This window comes from Juglans microcarpa x Juglans regia, chromosome 6D, assembly GCF_004785595.1.
Source record: "Juglans microcarpa x Juglans regia isolate MS1-56 chromosome 6D, Jm3101_v1.0, whole genome shotgun sequence".
Lineage (NCBI taxonomy): Eukaryota > Viridiplantae > Streptophyta > Magnoliopsida > Fagales > Juglandaceae > Juglans > Juglans microcarpa x Juglans regia.
Window position 1 is genome coordinate 13,114,019 of NC_054604.1, and position 20,904 is coordinate 13,134,922.

General features: G+C 37.2%; 1 protein-coding gene across 5 annotated transcripts in view; it reads left to right on the top strand.

Moving 5' to 3' along the window:
• LOC121234363 (molybdenum cofactor sulfurase) overlaps window positions 1–20,904 on the top strand; it is a 66,811-nt gene that overhangs the window by 37,282 nt on the left and 8,625 nt on the right. For all 5 annotated transcript variants that reach the window (XR_005934376.1, XR_005934377.1, XM_041130277.1 and 2 more), the window contains 8 exons: window positions 729–831; window positions 7,770–7,886; window positions 9,500–9,577; window positions 9,704–9,805; window positions 10,016–10,112; window positions 13,807–13,914; window positions 15,439–15,503; window positions 17,435–17,589. Coding sequence is in view for 3 of the 5 variants with exons in the window: in XM_041130277.1 (XP_040986211.1) it covers window positions 729–831; window positions 7,770–7,886; window positions 9,500–9,577; window positions 9,704–9,805; window positions 10,016–10,112; window positions 13,807–13,914; window positions 15,439–15,503; window positions 17,435–17,589 (825 nt within the window). In the remaining 2 variants the exon portion in view is untranslated. The remainder of the gene's footprint in view (window positions 1–728; window positions 832–7,769; window positions 7,887–9,499; window positions 9,578–9,703; window positions 9,806–10,015; window positions 10,113–13,806; window positions 13,915–15,438; window positions 15,504–17,434; window positions 17,590–20,904) is intronic.

Below are 20,904 nucleotides of genomic sequence, written 5' to 3' on the forward strand. Positions count from 1 at the left end.
AAGAATGCAACAAAATTAAATGAATGAGTTTGAGTAGAAGCTAGTAAAACATATAACAGTATGTTAGTATGATACATTCTGAAACTATAAGAAAACAAGAAAAAAAATTATCACATCTCACAAAATGGGACTAACAAATAAGATTAGCTGAAGGAAGGAGATGAATGTGTCTTACCAACTACTAGAGAGAAAAGGATCTGTTGTTTATTTCACGGTTCTCTACTATGAAGCTATAGTTCCTATTTAATTTACGGCCACAAGACAAAATCATGGTCCATGTTTTATTTAGAATAGGAAAGAATGACCGAAGTGAGTTCATGGATTTTCTCAATCGAGTTACGGGCTAATCATTTAATGCCTACGGCTTTAATTATATGCCACTTCTTGAACTGATTTTAATTTGTTTAATTATAGTGGCATTTGTTACTATTTTATGTAAATTCACAAATCAATGTTTTGCCATCAAAGGTCAAGCGAAAAATGTCTACCAACTGTTATACTTCTTTTTAAGATGAGTCTGCCACATAACTTAATGATTGGTGTATAAATGTATGTTTATTATTCACCTTGCTGTTCATGCTCTTTCTTTTTTAACTTTATTTCCTTTCCGAGGGTCTGTGCACCCCCGAGATTAGTTGGGACTTTTTTCCAAGCACCCAGTGCCATTAAAAAAAAAACTTTATATTATTATGTATTGTTCTTAAGTGTACATCACCATTACCTTTCAGGCATACGGCATCACTTACCACATACGTGAGGAAGATGCTCTTGGGCTTAAAGCATGAAAATGGAGTCAGTGTGTGCACACTTTACAGAAGTGACAATGTGAAGGTTAATTTTGTTACTAAAGTTAATAGCTAATGTTACTATTTTAAAGTCACCGCAGTTTGCACTACACTCATCTGATAGTTCGTTTATCTACCATAATGGTGTGATGCAAAATCATAATCATTGATATTTTTGATATGGTAGATGCTATCACACATACAATCAATCATACTCAATCCTATTGAACTCATGATTACAATCAATCATACTCAATCCTATTGAACTATGTCATGTTAAACTTGAGGGGAAAGGCTGCCAAAGTACTTACTTAAAAGAAGGAATTTGTTGAGTATTACTCTGGTTTTTAGGTTGCAGGAGTATTACTCTAAAACAAGGGCAAATCCCTCTTGGTCTTTTGGCCATGAAAGTATTTTTGTATTTAGGTCTTGTTTGGACACTTGGAATATCATAGAATTCTGTGAATAGTAGTAAAATGGTTTGAGTTAAAATGTTTTCTTGTGTTTTGGAAAAGGAGAGAAAAAGTTAAAAAATTGTTTGAATATAATTTTTTTTATAGGTAAAAGTTTTATTGATATAAGAGACATCGCTCAAAGTACACTGGTAGTATACAATGAACATGCCTAATTACATCTAAGAACTAGTGAGAGATATAAGCAAATCAAGAAGATTGTCCGTATTACAAATAATGGCCGAAGCCCAAGAGAGTAGAGTATTGTAAAAAAACCGCTTCAGCTCATCCAATGAATGCTCCGTGTCTTCAAAGTACCTCTTGTTTCTCTCCAGCCACAACCATCACATAATGCAATGAGGGATCATTCTCCACATTGCGGCGATGTGGGCATTTCCCCCAACACCTGTCCAGCAGCAGATAATATCCCTAACTCTTCCAGGCATAACCCTTGCCACCCCTGTCTTATTAAATATCTCATTCCATAAATACTAGGCCACCTCACAATGTAACAAAAGATGATCTACTGATTCTTCATCGCTCTTGCACATAAAGCATTAATATGAAATGATGAGACCACGTTTTCTCAGATTATCCGAGGTGAGAATCCGCCCAAGAGATGCAGTCTAAATGAAGATAGTGATCTTGGGAGGTACCTTGCACTCCCAGATAGCCTTCCTAGGATAGCTATGATCATTAGAAAATGCCAAGAGAGCCTTATAGAAGAGCGCACTGAGAATTTTTTATTTCCACTTGGATTCCACAACAGCCTGTCCCCCATCTCATTTCCAGTCGACATTGCATATAACGGATCAAAGAAATTAGCAAACATATCCAACTCGCAATCTTGAGCCACTCTCGAAAATCTCACATTCCAATGGAGAACACCATTAGATAGTACCAATAAATTAGCCACAACAACCTCTTTGTTGCAAGAAATTTGGTATAGCATAGGAAACACCTGCTTTAGAGCCCTTTCACCACACCACACATCGTGCCAAAAATAAACACTAATGCCTCTTCCAATTGCGAATCTAAAAAATTGAGAGAATCTTCCCCATCCAGCTCTTTTATGTTTTTCCACAATCCCACGCCATGTGTCCCCCTAACTTCATTAGAGCACCAAACCCTCAAATACTCCATACTTAGAATCTATGACTTCTCTCCATAAGCCCTCTCCTTTCCTATGATACCTCCACAACCATTTTCCCAAAAGTTATTTGTTGAAGACCCTTACATTACGCACTCCCAACCCACCACTTGGTATTGGTGAGCAAACTTTGTCCCAACCCACAAGGTGGAACTTAGTTTCCTCCCTCATGTCTCCCCAAAGGAAGTTACAAAATTTTTTCTTAATACGAGAGGTCACACTTGCAGGTAACGGAAATAAGGATAGAAAAGAAGTAGAGAGGTTAGCTAAAGTGCTCTTAATGAGAGTTAATCTACCATCCTTGGACAAATATATCCATTTCCACCTAGTCAATCTTCTTTTAATTTTGTCTTGAAAGCATCCCCCAATGGAAGACCAAAGTAGTTCAGGGGTAGTGAAGCAATCTTACAACCCAAGATAGTTACCAAGCCCTGAATATTGTTCACACCACCCACAGAAACCATTTCAGGCTTAGAAAGATTTACCTTCAGGCCTGAAACCACTTCAAAGCAAAGTAATACTGCCCTTAAGTACTGCATATGATCACTGTCTGGCTCACAAAAAAGTAGCGTGTCATCAGCAAATAGAAGGTGAGATATAGTAATACCTCCCACAGAAAATCCAGCAATAAAGCCTCCATTAACAACTGCTCTCAACATATGACTCAATACTTCCATAACAATGAAAAACAGCAAAGGGGAGAGGGGATCCCCTTGTCTTAATCTCCTAGAACTGTAAAGAATCCTTCCAGTGCTCCATTCACCAAAACCAAATAACGAACCGTAATTATACGATGCCTAATCCATGATATCCATCTATCCCTGAAACCGCACCTCCCAAGTAACATGGCCATATGCCTTCTTCATGTCCAGCTTGCACAAGATTCCAAGTGTACCCTCCTTGATTCTATAATCTAGGCATTCGTTGGCAATCAACACTGAATTTAACATTTGTCTCCCCTTCACAAACGTGTTTTGAGATTTTGATATAATACTACTCATAACCTTACTCGTGCGATTGACAAGCACATTTGAGTTAATCTTATACACCCCATTAATGAGACTAATAGGACAAAAGTCTTTCACCTCCACTGCCCCAACTTTCTTAGGGATAAAAGCAATAAAAGATGCATTAATGCTTTTTTTGAATTTACCAAAGGTGTATAATTCCTGAAAAACCTGCATAATATCCTCCCATACCATATCCCAACAATCATGATAAAAGGCCATCGAAAATCCATCCGACCCTGAGGCTTTATCCTTGGTCATCCCATAAATCACCCGAAGAACCTCCTCTGCTTCAAAATGTCTCTCCAACCACAAAGAGCTTACTTGATCAATATTCTCAAAAGGCATACAATCCAGTTTGGGTCCTCCATGGGGATTTTTCAGCAAGTAGGTCTTCATAGAAATTGACAATATGATTCTTAATAGCATCATAATCAGAGTAAACCTATCCCTCTACCTAAAGCACCTCGATAACATTATTCCTATGGTGAGAATTAGCCATCCGGTGGAAAATTTTAGTACAGCGGTCCCTTTCCTTCCACCAAAGGGCTCTTGACTTTTGTCTCCACGAGATTTCCTCCATTAGTAACACCATCTCCAGCTCTGAAGTGATAGCTAATTTCTTGCAAGAGTCCTCCTCAGAAAGAGGAGCGCTCACCTCCCTTTCCTCCAAGTCCTTTAATTCCTCCATAAGAGACCTTTTTTTACTATTCATGTGTCCGAAGACTTCAATATTCCACCTCCTCAAATCCCTTTCTAGTGCTTTCAATTTCCCAGCCAGGATAGAGCTCACTTTCTCCTCACTTTCTCCACAAAACCCTCAACTTTCAGCCACATATTTACAAACTTAAATATCTTTTACCCTCGTGAATGCCTACACAATCATGTACAATGGGGAAATGGTCCAAGCAAACTCTATCCAATCTCTTATGTAGAAAGGTAGAGTAATGTACCTCCCTTGAAGGAGACACCAAAAATCTGTCCAAACGAGACCAAGCCTGATTATTAGACCAAGTGTGCACGCTACCAACAAGTGGTAAATCCACTAGATCCATATCGAAAATAAATTAAAAAAACTCATTCATTGCCTGGCTATGCCAAACTTCTCCCGATCTTTCACTAGGAAACCTAGTGATATTAAAGTCACTGCCAATACATCACTGTAGGTTCCACCAGCTGTCCAAACCCGCTAACACTTCCCATAAGCCCTTCCTATGTGTGTCCATGTTTGGCCCATACACACCAACGAAAGCCCAACAAAAACCATCCTCCACATTTTTAAACGAACACGCTACTGTATAATTCTATTAGGGACTCCGGTCTTGTCCCTAAACACTAAGGACCACGAGCTCGCCTTGGTGAGGATGATGACTGAGTGACTTTGCCAACTTGCTTGGCCTTCAACTTCAGCGGCAATGGAGGGTTCCAAGGTTGATGAAGGTTTAGTGATTGAGTGATGGAATGATGGAGATGATGATGCAATTGGGTGATCTAAGTATTTAGTGGATGCAAAACAATGTGGAATGGCTAGGGCTTGTTCTTTGAGTGTAGTGCCAAGATGATGGAGGCCAGGGTTGATGGAGTGAAGTGAGGTTAGGGTTTCAGGTAGAAGGCAACTAGGGTTGTCGAGTTTGAGATGGTTGGCTAGGGTTTCGGGTGCAAGGCAACTAGGGTTGCCGAAATGGAAGTTGGGAGATGTTTTAGGAAAGATTCCTAAGTGGTAGGAATCTTTTTAGGAAGGAAGAGGGATTTGGTTTTGGCTAGTGTGGAAAGTCAAGGATTGACTTGAGGAATTTTAGGAAGGGAGAGATTTAAGGAATTGATGATGAATGGCAATTTCTTGAATCAAGAGATTGGATTTGGAAGAAGTCAAGGTTGCCAATAAGGTAAAAGTTACCTTTTATGGACTAAGGGGTTCGACTAGGGTTGGTGAAAGTTGGAAGAAGGAAAGAATTGTGGTGTAGCCGAATATGGTAAGTGGAGGATTTCGGCCAAGGCTAAATGGGATGGATGAAGGGTAATTATGGAAATGGTCAATTATGGAAAGTAGGGCAAACACAAGGATTGGTCAAATAGTGTATGTGGAAAGATCAAATGGGTGGATGGATAGAGTTGTTGGCCGAATAACACTAAGAACTCACAAGAACAATGCACATAAAATAATAAGATCAATGGACAGAAAATGGAAGACAAGAGATGAACTGAAGACAAGAGATGAACTGAATAATACTCATAAGATTGATAACTTGAATCACACTTATTCACGAATTGCAAAGTGTGATTCTCTCCTTTGGGATTCACGAATTGCACCTCAAAGAGCCTAAGTGCTAAGCACCGAAAATGATCTCAAGAACAATAAGCCGTCCACAAAGGGAATTTTCAAAAGATGTAAAAGAAATGCCTAAGGGTCCTATCTATTTATAGAGATTACAAAGTGGAAACCCCCCAAAGGTCCATTGGAAAATAATTAAATAAAAATAAAAGAAAAACAATAACATAGGTTGCAAGGGCCAAGGTGGCCCGTGGCATGCATTGGCCCATGGATGGGCTAGGCTGGTTCATGGCCCTTGGTTGGTTGGGCTGGTCTGGTCCAAGGCTGGTGTGGCGCACGGCATGGTCTGCTGGTGGGCATGGCTGGGTGCCATGCATGGGCCTGCTGGTGGGCACGGCCTGCTGTTGATTTGGGCAGGTTGTCATGCGTGCGTGCTGCATGGCCCAGGAGGTGTCCTGGGCATTGACTCCGCATGGCCCAGGCAGGTTATTTATTGACTTGTGATAATTTCTGAAGCTCGTGAAGAATATGGAAAAGCCAATTACTTTATATTTAATGAACCTTTCACATGGGTGTGATGCTCAAACCATAGATGTTATCCTCTGGTACTCCAGTGCGATTCTAGGTTTCTTTTGTCTTTCTTTTTCCTTCTCTCCTATCTGTTTCTGACCAGGCTTCTATGTTATAATCCAACCTACAAGTGAAACCCAGAACCTTTTAGCCTTATCCTAATCTTTTCCTTCAAATTAGCCCCAGCCCAAGCCCCCAAAGCTCATTACTTCCCTGAATGAGTTTGAAGGCCCCAAACCAGATCGCAAAAGTTCCAGAATGCAGAGTGTCTTCCCTGTATCAGTTCTAGTTTCAGAGCTCTCCTACATTAATTATAGTGTGTTCGTGATGCATCTATACTTTAAGTTCAAAACTTTTTCCATCATAGTGATAGAAATTGCTTAACCATCCATTTTCAAAACATTGGGTTGATTTTGAAAATTGGACGTTCAGAACATGGATGGCTGAAGGCCCAAAGCTTCTTACTCTTGAGAGAACAAGGATGCCTTAATGTTCCAGAATGCTCACTTTCTTCCTCTGTGAACATTCTTGTGAGAAATGAAAAATACATATCATGTTCCCTTTTAGCTTGACCTGTGAATAGAACTTGGACTGTGAAACTCTTTTAGAGCTCCTAATGATCCCTATGTACATCTCTGCCATGAAAAACACATCCGGTCTGAAGGTAACCTCACACTAATTTAGATTCAAAATGTCCCTTCATTTTAGCTTTTTAATGGTAAAAATTAACACCACGCTATGTGCAGTGCCACCTTCACCCCCATTCAATATCTTTCATGACAGTATCTACAAAAAGAATATCTATCACCACTGATTTCTGGTGCACTTCTGTTCTTTCTTTCTTTTTCTTTTTTCTTTTTTTTTTTCTCCAATTTCTTAGGTAAACATTAGTGGGATACTCAAGTTGTTCTTATTGGGTTGTTTCAGTTGTGCAACCAGAAGTCGCTTACTCTCCAAAAGTTATTTTGAACCAGCAACTCCAACCCCATGTCCATCTCTGCCATGAAAAACACACCAAACCATCTTTATGTATTTTAAATTAGAGATAACTGCCATTCCTCTCCAGCTGACAGTGACCTCCAGAGATCGAACTCGCTCAAAATTAAACACTCTCCAGCCCTGCAGAGATTTAATCTGCCAAAAAAAAAAAAAAAAACCCCACTCTCCAGATGTCACAAGTCCTGAGAACAGGAACTGAACGTAACCTACAGCGGATCAGATGATGTTTTCGTGTTTGTTTCTGAACAAAGCAGATGGATACAACTGATTGAAGAAGACAATAGATCTGTTTAGTTCAACTTTTTGGCTGTAGTCCTATGAGACACCTTTTTTAAATCATGTCAGCCTCCCATTTAGTGGTGTAAAGTCGCACTTTACACCACATCCAGTCCAAATGTGGACTCAAATGATATTGCTTGTATAAAGTGATTAGTTTGGAATATTTTCCTTTGGAGGAGTCAAGTAGTTATGATGATACCTGCATTTTCATTAATTAGTTTGTGCCTTACATGAGTTTCGAAATTTCTCTGTTAGGTAGTATGTCATGGTTGGGGTCCTATTATTTCATTCAACTTAAGAAGGCCAGATGGTTCTTGGTTTGGATACCGTGAAGTGGAAAAACTGGCATCCTTATCTCAAATTCAGTTGCGGGTAATTATTTTACATTGATAAATCAAGCTGACAAGTAATGCTCGCATCAATGATTTTCTTTTACTATTTTAGTTATTTCATTTGCACGTATGAATTTTTCTGCATACTGAATTGCTAATTTGGTGTTTTTTTCTCCATTAAGAGTGGGAATATGCATTTAATTTTTGTTGCAAAACCTATATAGTTGATTTTCTGGAGTAGCTGCTATTTTATGTTGAGGATACTGTTGTTTAGGACAAGTCTGAGATCAGCTGGTTTATTAGACTTTAAACTTCTTGAAATTTACAAGGTTAATAGTTTTACCAAATTCGGTGTGGCTTTACTTGGTCAATAACCATAAACTGCTTAGCTAGTTTCAATGGGGAACCTCCATCTGTGATCTGACATACCATGCTATTTATCTTTCACCCAGGTGCGCCACATTGAGTGGGAAAGAACACTTGGCTTCCCCCAGGTTGTCATATGAGCAATATAAGATTCAATGAAGTTTCTTTCATGATAGATTCGTGGTCCTAATGAGATTAAATCACTACAAATTTGACCATCTCACTCCAGTGCCTTGGGTACTACGACCCTTAGCCATTTCTATATATTTGGCAGCACATACCCATACCACATCCATGTCTATTACCCAGAGTCATATAGGTCTAATCAAACTCTCTCTCTCTCTCTCTCTTTGCAAACAACTGATCTGAGCAAGAAGATTAAGAATCTGATGAAATTTGAGCTGCAGGATGATTATTGCCTGCACAAAAAAAAAAAAAAAAAAAAAAAAAAAAAAAAAAAAAAAGAAAGATCTGCTTGATGTGGTACAAGATCTCAATGTGAGCCTCAATGAAGAGGAAGAGCAAGACAGACTTCACCACCTTTTTATGCTAGATGGTCCCAAAATTTAACAGGCTAGAAATGATCTATATGTTTTATTCAACTTCAAGAGAGAAATAGGAAGAGAGCAAGAAGGATGAGCTGCCTAGATGAATGAAAGAAGGCTAGTATGATCTTTAGTTTTTATTCTGATACATTTCTCATTAGTACTCTAGATTTATTGATTGTTCTACTAATGATTTTATTCTCACTAATTTCCACCAATCCACGTAGCATGTTGACTATGGCTCTTTATTTAGTATGCTATTTGTTATATATTATTAAATATTCTCTTGCACATACTAGCGGCACTGCGGCAGTGTGCAAGCTTTTTGTAGTCATTCCATGATTTTCACATTTCATATATGCCTATTTCCATCTGTTGATTATTACTTTACTTTCATAGCATTGCTATTGTGTTGTATTTTTTTTCTTTTATTATTCTTTTCTTGCATCATAGTATGCTCACTACAACTTTTAAAGACCTTTTCTTTTGCTGCTTTACGTTGTCAAGCCTTAAGCATAATCTGATGGACATTTCCACTGCCCCTAAATATAGATGTTGATTATACATTGTGTTATGTTTTTATATGTTTGTATTGCTAACACGTTTGAATGTATAATGGATGTTATACTAATATTCATCTATTTCTTGGTAATATGGGTGGAGCAAAATGAAACAAGTGATTTAAATTCTCATATTTTAAGAGAAATTTGATTGGTATCTTTTTGCATGCTTTCGTATGTAGACAGGATGTTTTTGCAATCCTGGAGCATGTGCAAAATATCTTGGCTTGTCTCACTCGGATCTTCTTTCAAATATTGAGGTATTGGTTGTTATTTTTCTATTTTTGGCTATTACTTCCTTTCTTCATGCATTAACGACTCCATTGCATATCTCGGCTTGTTGAAAGTTTCTGATACATCGTTAATGGTTGGACTTTTGAGTTTAGGCTGGCCATGTTTGCTGGGATGACTATGACGTGGTTAATGGAAAACCGGCAGGAGCTGTAAGAGTGTCCTTTGGTTATATGTCAACATATGAAGATGCCAAGGTAGATTTCTCTATTCTGAATCAAATTTTTAAGAAGAAAAAACTCTCATGCTCTGCATTCCTTTCATTTATGGAGGAGTGTTTCTTTGAAATTTCAACAGACGGCTTACTTATTGTGGATGTGGGTACTGTTATAAATCATAAACTTTTCCTATATTTTGTTGGGCCTTTCTTTCGAGTCTTATTTTCCTTTTCCTGTTTTATTATGCAGAAATTTATTGATTTTGTGAGAACTTCCTTTGTATCATTGCCTAATCAAATTGGAAGGTATCACTTGAGAGAGAAGCCCAGCTCCTTTCCAGATGAAGGTTACCTTTTTGTGCTGCTTCATGCTCAGCTCCTATTGAATTGAAATTTAGTTCAGATCCAAACCCTTCTCTCCATCAAAGTTCTATTGTTCTTTTAATAGTTTGTGAGTTATAATTATATTGTCACACTATGGGCTCTCTTATGAAGATAAAAATGGTATGTAGGTTTTATGGCCATTCCTGTCATGCTTATTCCCCTAGACGATACATAAAAAATATTCTAGATTCGAGCTTCTTCTGCCAAACTTCTTAACTGGGATGAAGCATCTTTTAGGATGTGCATAGAACTAGATGGCATTATGAGTGTTTTGGTTCCTGAAAGTGACAATTACACTTCAACATTACTAGTAACACAAACTGAAATATAGGTGATCATAAATTGTGGTGAGATGTACAAATATATAACTGAGATGGAGAGATATCAATTGTTGTCTCTCTCTCAAATATAGAACTGAGATGGAGATATTGAAGCCTGATTGACCTATTGCTCGAAAGGGGAGACAACAAAATCACAGGCAACCTATTTGAATGGATACTTCAATTATCAAGGGTTCAACAAGATTATTGCTATAGTCCTTGGTCTACTGGATTGTCAATAGAGGATGGTGCCAAATAGGATTAACATGATGTTGACATTGATGATGGAACTGAAAAATTGCTATTTTTAACCCCTTGCAGTGATGTTTTTGGCCCATATAGTTATTAATGTCCCACCGGTTTTTTTGCCATTCCTCCTTTAACAAACCTAATTTTCCCATCTATAATGTTTTATTACAGTACTTCCTCTTAAAATCTTTGAGATATCTCACTTGAGTATAGATATAACATCACAAATCATTGTATGAAGTCTTGGGCTGCCAGGTGCAAGTCATAGAAAAATTTTGTAGGCTAGCACCATATCCAAGTCATCATTGCTATGGTGCACAAGGATCTCTTATTGGGCTTTTCAATGGGCTCCAAGAATGGAACAGGGTTAGAATCTCTCATCTATTGTTTGCAGATGACATTTTTGTCTATTGTAAGGCCAACAATGACCACTTCTGCTTCTTGTGCTATTTATTCCTATGCTTTGAAGTAGTATCTGGTTTGAAGGTGAACGTGGCCATGTCAAAATTGCTTCTGATTGCTAGAGTTGAGAATGTCGCTGGTTCAGTAGATGTCCTTGGGGGTAAGGTTTCTACTTTACCCATGACCTATCTTGGCCTTCCCCTAAGAGCTCCCTTTAAAGTCAAAGCCCTTTGGGATGGTATTATTGAGAAGATGAAGCATTGTCTTTGTAACAACCCAAGTTAAACTCAAGCCACATCTGGGCTTGTAATCTAAAAGAACTAGCAAATATTACAATTGGAGCCTTTGAAATCATTATAAAGGGTACAGATTTCTCCCTCCCAAGCAATGTAGAATTCTATCACCACTTCCTGGACTTCATTTGAGGTATAAGTGGCATGCTCAAGTCTCACCCTTTTGACTGGAACTACTCCGATACCATTTCTAATGACTTAAGAGAAGCCCAATCCACACTCGGGCATATACTTTTAAAGGACTAATCCATGTTACAATTGAAGCCTCTTGCAACCATTCTAAAGGGTAAGAACACCCTCCCATGCAATGTAGGATCCCGTTCACCACTTTTTATCTCAATCCGATGTATTATAGTCTGGTTGGCTGGAAACTGTTGTATTTATGTAGATGTAGTAGAAGTACGTTGATCAAGAGCACAGTCCAGTTTGCATTTCTATAGCATGTGAGAGCATAAGATTTCATTTCTTATGCAGAGGAGCATAAGTTCCGTCTTGTGAAGTGGTCAAAGGTGTGTTTTTCAGCTGCTGAAGTTGGGTTGTGAGTGAGAAACTCAATTTTCTTTAACAGAACTCTTAAAATGGTGGTATGCCTGTGAGAAAGAGAGCCTCTAGCCGGTGTAGATGCAAGGTATGGAATGATCTGTGATGGGTACGGGTAAGGGGATTTCTTCCACTTTACTAGATATGCGATGGGTAGGGTTTCAAGACTCGTTTTGGAATGATGTGTGGGCACACATTATTTACCTTAGGTATCAAAAAGCAAATGAGGTGATAGCTAATTGTTGTGTAGCATGGGCACACATTTTCATATTAAGAACTTGGAGTCATTTTTGGCTTATGTTTTTATCACGTCATGTACTTTTCTATTGCATAAGTACAAATGATTGCTCACTCAAGCATACTTGATTGCTCACATCCAAATAAAATTCACTTTTAATAACATCTTGTAGTAAAATCTAGTGTTTATTTGACTTATGTGTCCACAATATTGATACACAAGTGTAGCTTCCTGAGATATTTTGGTATTTTATGGACAGTTGGCATTGACTGCTGTAGTTTTAAGTGGCTTCCTACTTATAATTCGCAAGATTTTCTTAGCCCATCAATTAAGCTACATTAATTCTTTTGCTAGTTAAGCCGATCTCATTTATACTTGTGTACTAGGGTACCACCTTCTTTCGTCTTAATAAAATTTAGCTTGCTTATCCAAGAAAAAGAAGAAAGAAAAAAATAACCTGCATTAAAAGTCCATGTCATAGTGACATCAAGATCAATATTCCGCTTCCACAATTTGCATGTTTCATCTTTTTAGTACCACTTGTGATTCAAACTTTTAAAAAAAAATCGTGCATTTTAATGCACTTCTTCTGAAGTGGAAGTGATAAATTACCAAAACTTGCTCCCAAAATTTGAAAAGTTCCCCATAGGTCTAAGGTTCAGATCCTCTTGGATGCCAACAATTTCTAGGGGCTATCAGATTGGGGGAACTTTCCCTTGAATTACTCGAGATGCACTTGCGGGAAATTCCTTGCCGAGGGCTTGTGCACCCCATGGATTAGTTAAGACTTTGTCCTTGGACACCTGGTGCCAATAAAAAAAAAAAACTTGGAAAAGTCATTTAGTGATTTGGTTGCAGAAGATTTGAAGATTTTCCCGTCAAAGGGGTAATTTAAGAAATAGAAAGTTTTACATTGGGTTTTTCAAACCTGACATGTTGACCCTTTGTTTGTGTTTTACTTCTTGAGTTTTACTTCTTGGGCTGTAATAAGTACTAATATTAAGGGGCGGGGACTACAGCTTTGTTTGTGTCCCTGATTTATACTTAGTTTTAAAGAAAATCCTTGTCTTTGTTAGTTGTTGGTGCTGTCATCAGTTTTGCACTACTTATTCCGTCTCACCATTTTACTTCTAATTGCTGCCAATGGTATTTATATAATTGATGTATAAGCAAGCAATGCAGCCTTTTTTTAATAGACTCTTAGTGCCTGTTTGGGATTGCAGTTGGAAACAGAACTTTCTATATGGTAGAGTTTTTAATTGTAGAGCTTTACTTTAAAAGTTGTTCACTGTTTGGTAAACATGCACCTAAAAGCACTTTTAAAGTTAATTGCTGTAGTTTTTAAAAAATGTAGCGTTATCTCTAGGAGCTTTTCAACAAAAGCTTGAATTTGGTGCTTTTAAAAAAGTGGACTTTTTTAGGTGCTTAAATCACTTTTTATGAATTTATCAAACATGCCATTTTTTCTTTAAAAGAACTTTTAGGCTGTTAAAATCACTTTGTAAGTGCCCAAACTCAAATCCAAACAGGCACTTACTGTTGATTCTAATGGACAGAAACACCATGCTACTTAATGCATTATCGGTGTATCTGACATCTGCATTATAAATTTCAGGTCCTGGAAAACTCTTGGCTGGTGGTGTCTGCCTCAAGTCCATTACTATCTACCCAATAAAATCATGTGCAGGATTCAGTGCAGCAAGTTGGCCTCTGAGTAGTACTGGTACTAGACACTATAAGAATTCTTCCTTTGTTGATTTATGTGCGATACACCATTGATTTCTTCATATTAATACTAGGTTTGACTGATGTGATATCATTTACTTATTTTTTCATGGTATGGTAAAGCCATTTGTTGATTACCATGGGTTTTTATATTTCTGTGAACAACTTAGGAATAATATAGGTTTTACAAATGGGAGGTCTGCATTAAGGGGTATTTGATTTTATTGCTAACTTGTATATCATTTACATTAATTTCTGTCCATTTGTCACTGCTAACAATGAAATCTTTTAATGCTCACACATCACTTTGGATTTTGATGATAATCAGGCAGTATAAATTTTCTGCAAATTGTGCATTATACAGGTTGTGTAGTGAAATATTACGCTTCTATACAGTTGCAGTACTCATCCTTTTATTTCTGGTATTCAACATTTTAGATCCGTATTTGTTATAGTTCATAGCATCCTCTTTCACCGACTCGAACAAGAAGAAAATCCTTTATGAGAACCACCCTGACAGGGAGCTGTTTTCCCATTCATTTCCTGCAGTACCCTCAGGTACTTCATTTCCTCAGCTGTCCTCTTCAACCAGCCACTGTCTTTGGATTCAATGAAGAAAATGGGATTCCTTGCACTTTTGGTCTCCTCTCTTCTAATTCATGATTGAATTCCTCATAGAACTGGACTATATCTTCTTTAACCTCCAACTTTGAGAGTACCACCATTAAAAGTGACAAAAAGAGAATGGCTTTCAAATCTTTCCAAAGCGTCCTAATCTTGGAGTGAATAAGAATGGAATAGAGTAGTAAAGAAACATAGTCCTAGCAGATTTATACAGTCAGATTGATCTTATTTTAAAACCGAACTATAATTAATTATAAGATCACCAATCTCTTCCCAATCTTTTCAGGGTGTAGTATTTTAATTCTCTGAAATCTTTAGTATGTATACTCATCTGATACACTGGTATGTGTAATAGGTATTAGTTTTTTTGAAAATTCCAAATACTAATTCTCTTTTCATTTCTTTTTGTAAACGTATCCAGCACTTATTTGACAGACTTTTATTTGTATGAAGTGTTTCCTCTATAAAGTGTGGCATGTAATAGGGTTTATGACGTATTTGACACTTTCAGTGTGACTGATGCCCTTTTTTAATGAATAGTTCCTTGCTTTATTTATCTACAATAAGTTACAAAATTAAGAGTTTATATATTTGAAAAAAAAAATTATATTTGAGGATTAGATGCATCTGTTTTTTATTTGTCTATGTTTGTATGTGCTTGTGTTTCTGTGTACATGTATGTTTATGCATATTTTTATCACGTCTATGCCATAAAGGTAATTATGTAATGTATATCTCTTTCTTATTCCTTTAGCATTCATATATCAATGCGCATACCATTTCTGTATTTCATGGTTTGAAATGAGCATTTTGGCTTTGGTATCCATGACTGTTGTTAAGTTACCATGCAATTAGTTTGAGCAATATTTTCAACTCTACATCTGTGAATTTTGAGCAGGTCTACAATATGATCGTGAATGGCTTCTTAAAAGCTTAACTGGTGATATTCTTACACAGAAGAAGGTGATTTTTTTTTTTTTTTTCTTTTAGTGGGTATGCGGTTTTATATATAGCTAGTTTCAAACAAGCAATATCAAAGGCGATTGGTGACCTTGAGGTGCCTAGTCCTTGTATTGCCCCAGGAATGACATGATAGAAAGTTATCACCTGAGTGAATGAAGACACCAGTTCATAATTGTAGGCTGTATACATAGAATATTCAAACTTCAGTATAATGGAATAAACTAATTCAATTGTTCTTTTATAGAATGTGCTGAAGTTTCTTTATAATTTAATTGAAGTGAAAAATCAAAAGAAGTGTACTTACAATTATACATGTTTTAGATTACAGGTGGGAGAAAATTGGACATTTTAATAGGTCTTGAAGAACAATACCATCAAGTTGTACTGAGATTTTTACAATGGAGTTAGAGAGTGAAATACCACTTGTGGTGTGGTCTTGGGAGGAGAGAGAGGGATAGAGAGGAAAATGCACAAAAAAGTAGGGGTTAGTTACTTGGTTGTCATCCCAATAAAAGGGTCTTTAAGTTTTGGTTGTTGTTATGGTTCTTTTCGCAGTTATTTCTTGGCTATTGGTTTAGTTGAGTGGAGGCATCAACACCACTTTCTGAGTGGACAAAACTATCCTCCTATCAAGCCATAAACAGCCATTCAATGGGGGACTATTTCTGCTGCAAAATAAGGGGGATTTTATGGACGCCCTTGCCTCATGCACCTGAAAATTCTCCATGTGCTCACCTAAGCACCAGAGGCAAACAACTCACTAACACTGCCAAGGCCTGACACTTCTGCGCCTTGATTGGCCACGTTGCATTGGCATGCAGCTTAAATTACCATTTTAAATCTCTATGATCTTTCAGCATTGGACACTGCATTAATGACTAAAACGAGCCATACAAGCATTACAAGTCTAATTTGTGAGGAGAATTTTTATGTAAAGAATCTTCTGACTGGCCAGTGATCCTTTTTTTTTAGTTGTTCTTAACTTGCTTAAACCTCCACCGATGTATTTTAAGAGGTCTAAGGGTCGGTTTGGCAACACAACTGTTCTCAAGTATTCTCAGATATTATCATATATTTCCTTCCCAAACATCACTCAAACACAAAACACTTTAAATTTCAAATCTTTAACTTTTTCATCTAATCATTACCACTGTCCCAAACTCCAAAAAAAGAAACACAAAAGACAATACTACTTTTTCAAATTTCAAAACAAAAATAATATTCAAAAATAATATTCAAATTATTTTTTAACTTTATAATATTTTTATTCAATTTTTTCTCTTTGCTTTCCCAAAACCCAATAAAACATCTTGACTCAAACCATTTTACTACTATTCACAAATATATTGAGATATTTTAAGTATCCAAACAGGCCCTAAGTTTTGACTAAAGATGTATTTAGCATCTAATATCATTAGCATAATTTATATGCATATAGTGACAGCGTATTTGGAGGTTATCGAAGTGTTGCTCACTATTATTCTTATTATTAATTATTTTTGTTGCATCAAGCTACAGAATTGACAGAAAGAAATGGCATATTTCCCCAGTTTTCTGTCATGCACTGAATGCTAAGTCCACAAGTTCTGTGAACAAGATTGTCTTATGTTTGCCATGTTTTTTTATTTCAGTTGTGTAGCACTTGACTTCATGTATGGGGCCTTCACCTTTTGTGCTTATTGAAGCTTTGTCGGTGAACATTGACGACTTAGTTTTAGATGAAAGATCTCATCTTTCTTGACATGTTGAACTGGAAAATCTGGGTAGGATTGATGATGCTATTAGGGTTGTCATCCCGCATTGTGCATTGTTAGATATTCCATCGAAAAGTGCATTGTTTGACATATAATAACTATTTACTTGAAAGACTTCCATTCCTCATTGTTAGATATTTCAGATTAAATTTTAATCTGTATGACTTGGTTTTTTAGGTTCCTGAAATGTGCCTTATAAGTACTTCAATTGATCTCCATCAAGGAATACTGTTTGTAGAGTCACCACGTTGCAAAGAGAGACTGCAGATTAACTTTAAATCAAATATATGTAATGGTAGTACTGGAGAAGACTTTCATATACATGGCCAGAGGTGAGATATGATATACGTGCTAGTTATATTTCCTATTTCTTTTGTTTATTGATAAAAAAAAAAAAAAAAAAAAAAAGTTATATTTCCTATTTCTAGTTGAATTAAAAAGCAATTATCACAAGCATAGGTTTCTTAATCCAAGCACTTTCCTGATCCAAAAACTTTTCTAATCCAACCAGTTTCCTAATCTGGCAACTTTGCCATCTGAACTAGTTTCCTAATCCAGACAAAGTTGAATTTCCTTTTAACCTTTATTTTAATACTATCAAAGGAACCACAATTAGATTTAGTTATTTAAGTTTTGTAACGATCCACAAAAAGCCTGATTCACATCTTTGCCTATTTCAAAATGACTAGTCAATGTCACAAATGGAAAGGGACAAATACTTGATTTATTCATTGATGTACCATCATATATATACACTACATACAATCGACATTTATACCCTCACAGGTTACATTACTTACAACCATGCCCTCTAACCCTCAAGCTGGGGCATATATATCATATAAATCCAACTTGAAACAAATAAGCTTTAAACGACTACAACACAATGACTTAGTGAACATATCTGCGAGTTGATCAGCAGACTTCACAAAAGGTGTAGAAATGTCACCACTTAGTATCTTATCGCGAATGAAGTGACAATCAATCTCTATGTGTTTAGTCCTCTCATGGAACACAGGATTAGAGGCAATATGCACTGCAACTTGATTATCACAAAATAGCTGAAGAGGAACAGGAGCTGGAAACCCAATCTCTTGGAGGAAGTGTTGCAGCCATGTCAGTTCACTAGTAGTGTGAGTCATTGCCCTGTATTCAGCGTCTACACTAGACCGAGCTACTACTACTTGTTTCTTACTCTTCCATGTAACCAAGTTACCTTCCACAAAGGTACAATATCCAGTAGTAGATCTTCTATCTGAAGGAAATCCTTCCCAATCAGCATTTGAAAGGCTTCAACTTTGAGATGTCTATTTGGTCGATACAACAATCCAAGGCCAAGAGCTTGCTTAAGATAACGAAGAATATGAATTACAGCATCCCAATGTGAGACTCGTGGCATTTATAAAAACTGACTCGGTGCACTCACTGCATAAGAGATGTCCAATCCAGTGATAGTGAGATAATTTAATTTCCCAACAAGTTTTTGATACCTAGCTGGATCTCTAAACAACTCCCTTCCTCTTTCAAGAATGTACAATTTGGGTCCATAGGAGTGTCAATAAGTCGTGCACCTAACATGCCAGTTTCTTCCAGAAGGTCAAGTATATATATGATACCCCACATGATAAGGATAAGGGTAGGTAATGAATAAGATCTCATATTGCTTGGGAATGAGAAGTTTTAATGGGACTCTAATTGTATCATTGACTAGTCCTTTTGGAGTTATAGGCCATGTGGTTTGGGCATTCTATTGGAGCGTTACAACATATTTCCTCTGAGATAGGTTAATACCCTTTTTAGATGTATTGACTTCAATTCCAAGGAAATATCTAAGCTTGTCCAAGTCTTTTGTCTGAAATTGATCATGTAAAAGCCGTTTTAGTCTAGCAATTCCAGTAGTAATTACAATGTCATCCACATATACAACCAATAAATGTGACCTACATCACTATGTAAGTGAAATACCGAGTGGTCTATTTGGCATTTATGAAGACCAAATGCCAATACAGGATCAGAGAACCTCCCAAACCATGCTCGAGGAGATTGTTTCAAACCATATAATGCCTTCTTTAACTTGCATATGGTACCTCGATACTCCCCCTGAGCAACAAACCCAGGTGGTTGCTCCATATAAACTTTCTCATGCAAGTCGCCATGTAGAAATGCATTTTTAACATCCAACTAAAATAAGGGCCAGTCTAAATTAGTAGTAAGAGAGATCAACACCCGAACAGAAGAGGTTTTGGCAACTGGGGAGAAGGTCTCCTCGTAATCAATGCCATAGGTTTGAGTGTAGCCCTTTGCAACCAAGCGGGCTTTCAGACATTCCACAGAACCATCAGGATGGAATTTGATTGTGTATACCCATTTACACCCAACGGGTTGTTTACCAGGTGGTAGTGGAACAAGATCCCATGTCCCGTTATGGTGAAGGGCATCATTTCATTTTTCATAGTTGTCCTCCATCCCAGATCAGATAAAGCATCTTGAACTATCTTAGGAACAAAAAGTTTTGAAAGTTGAGATGTAAAACATGAGAATGATGGAGATAAGGCATGGTATGAAACAAATTGGCTAATTGGATGTTGTGTAACATAAGAACGATTTCATTCTGTACATGCCAGATCATGAATTAGTAACTGCATCCAATCTCCAAATAGGTGGAGAGTCTAAAGTACTAGGCAACTCAGGATCTAAAGATGGTGACACGGCTAGTGGGGGCATGGGAGCCGGCGGCCGCAAACGACTCTAGTAAACCTGTAAAGAAACTGGGGGAGGGACTGAGGAGGGTTGGGTAAGGTTGGATGAGTGTGAAGGAGATGGTGTAAGAGTAGGTAATGGTGGAGGATCACACTCAACACTTGAAGATGTGTTCGAAAAATAGGATATGGACTCAAAGAAGGTAACATTAGCACTCGTGAAGTAGCGTCTAAGAAGAGGACTATAGTAGCGATATCCTTTTTGAGTCTAGGAATAACCAACGAAGAGACTTGGTAGAACGGGTATCAAGTTTATCAAAGCCTGGGCCCGAGGTTATGAACATAGCAAACACACCCCAAGATTTTTGGTGGAAGAGAAAATGGCGAAGATGAAGGAAACAAGATGGAGAAGGGAGAGGAACCATCAAGAACTGATGAAGGCATACAGTTAATAAGGTGACAAGCAGTAAGAACACCATCACTCCAAAGACGTTTAGGAACATGCAGTAGCAAAAATGCTCGGGTTACATCTAACAAATGAAAATTTTTGCATTCAGCCACCCCATTCTATTGGGGTGTATATGAACATATGATGTTTGATGAACAAATCATTTATTACTTAAGTAAGAAGCAAAGGCACTAGATTGATATTCTCTAGCATTATCAGAATGCAAAACTTGAACCTTTTTGTTAAATTGAGTTATAATTTCTTTCCAGAATACTTTGAATATGGAAAGAAGTTCAAATCTTGCCTTCATAAAAAACAACCTTGTCACACGAGAGTAGTTATCAACAAATGTAACAAAATACTGAAACTTGTTTGATTCAATGTTGATTGGTCCTCATATATTAGAGTGAACCAATTCAAAAGGACTCGATGCTCGTTTATCAATTCGAGGTACAAAAGACACGATGATGTTTACTAAGTTGACGAGCTTCACAAGAGAA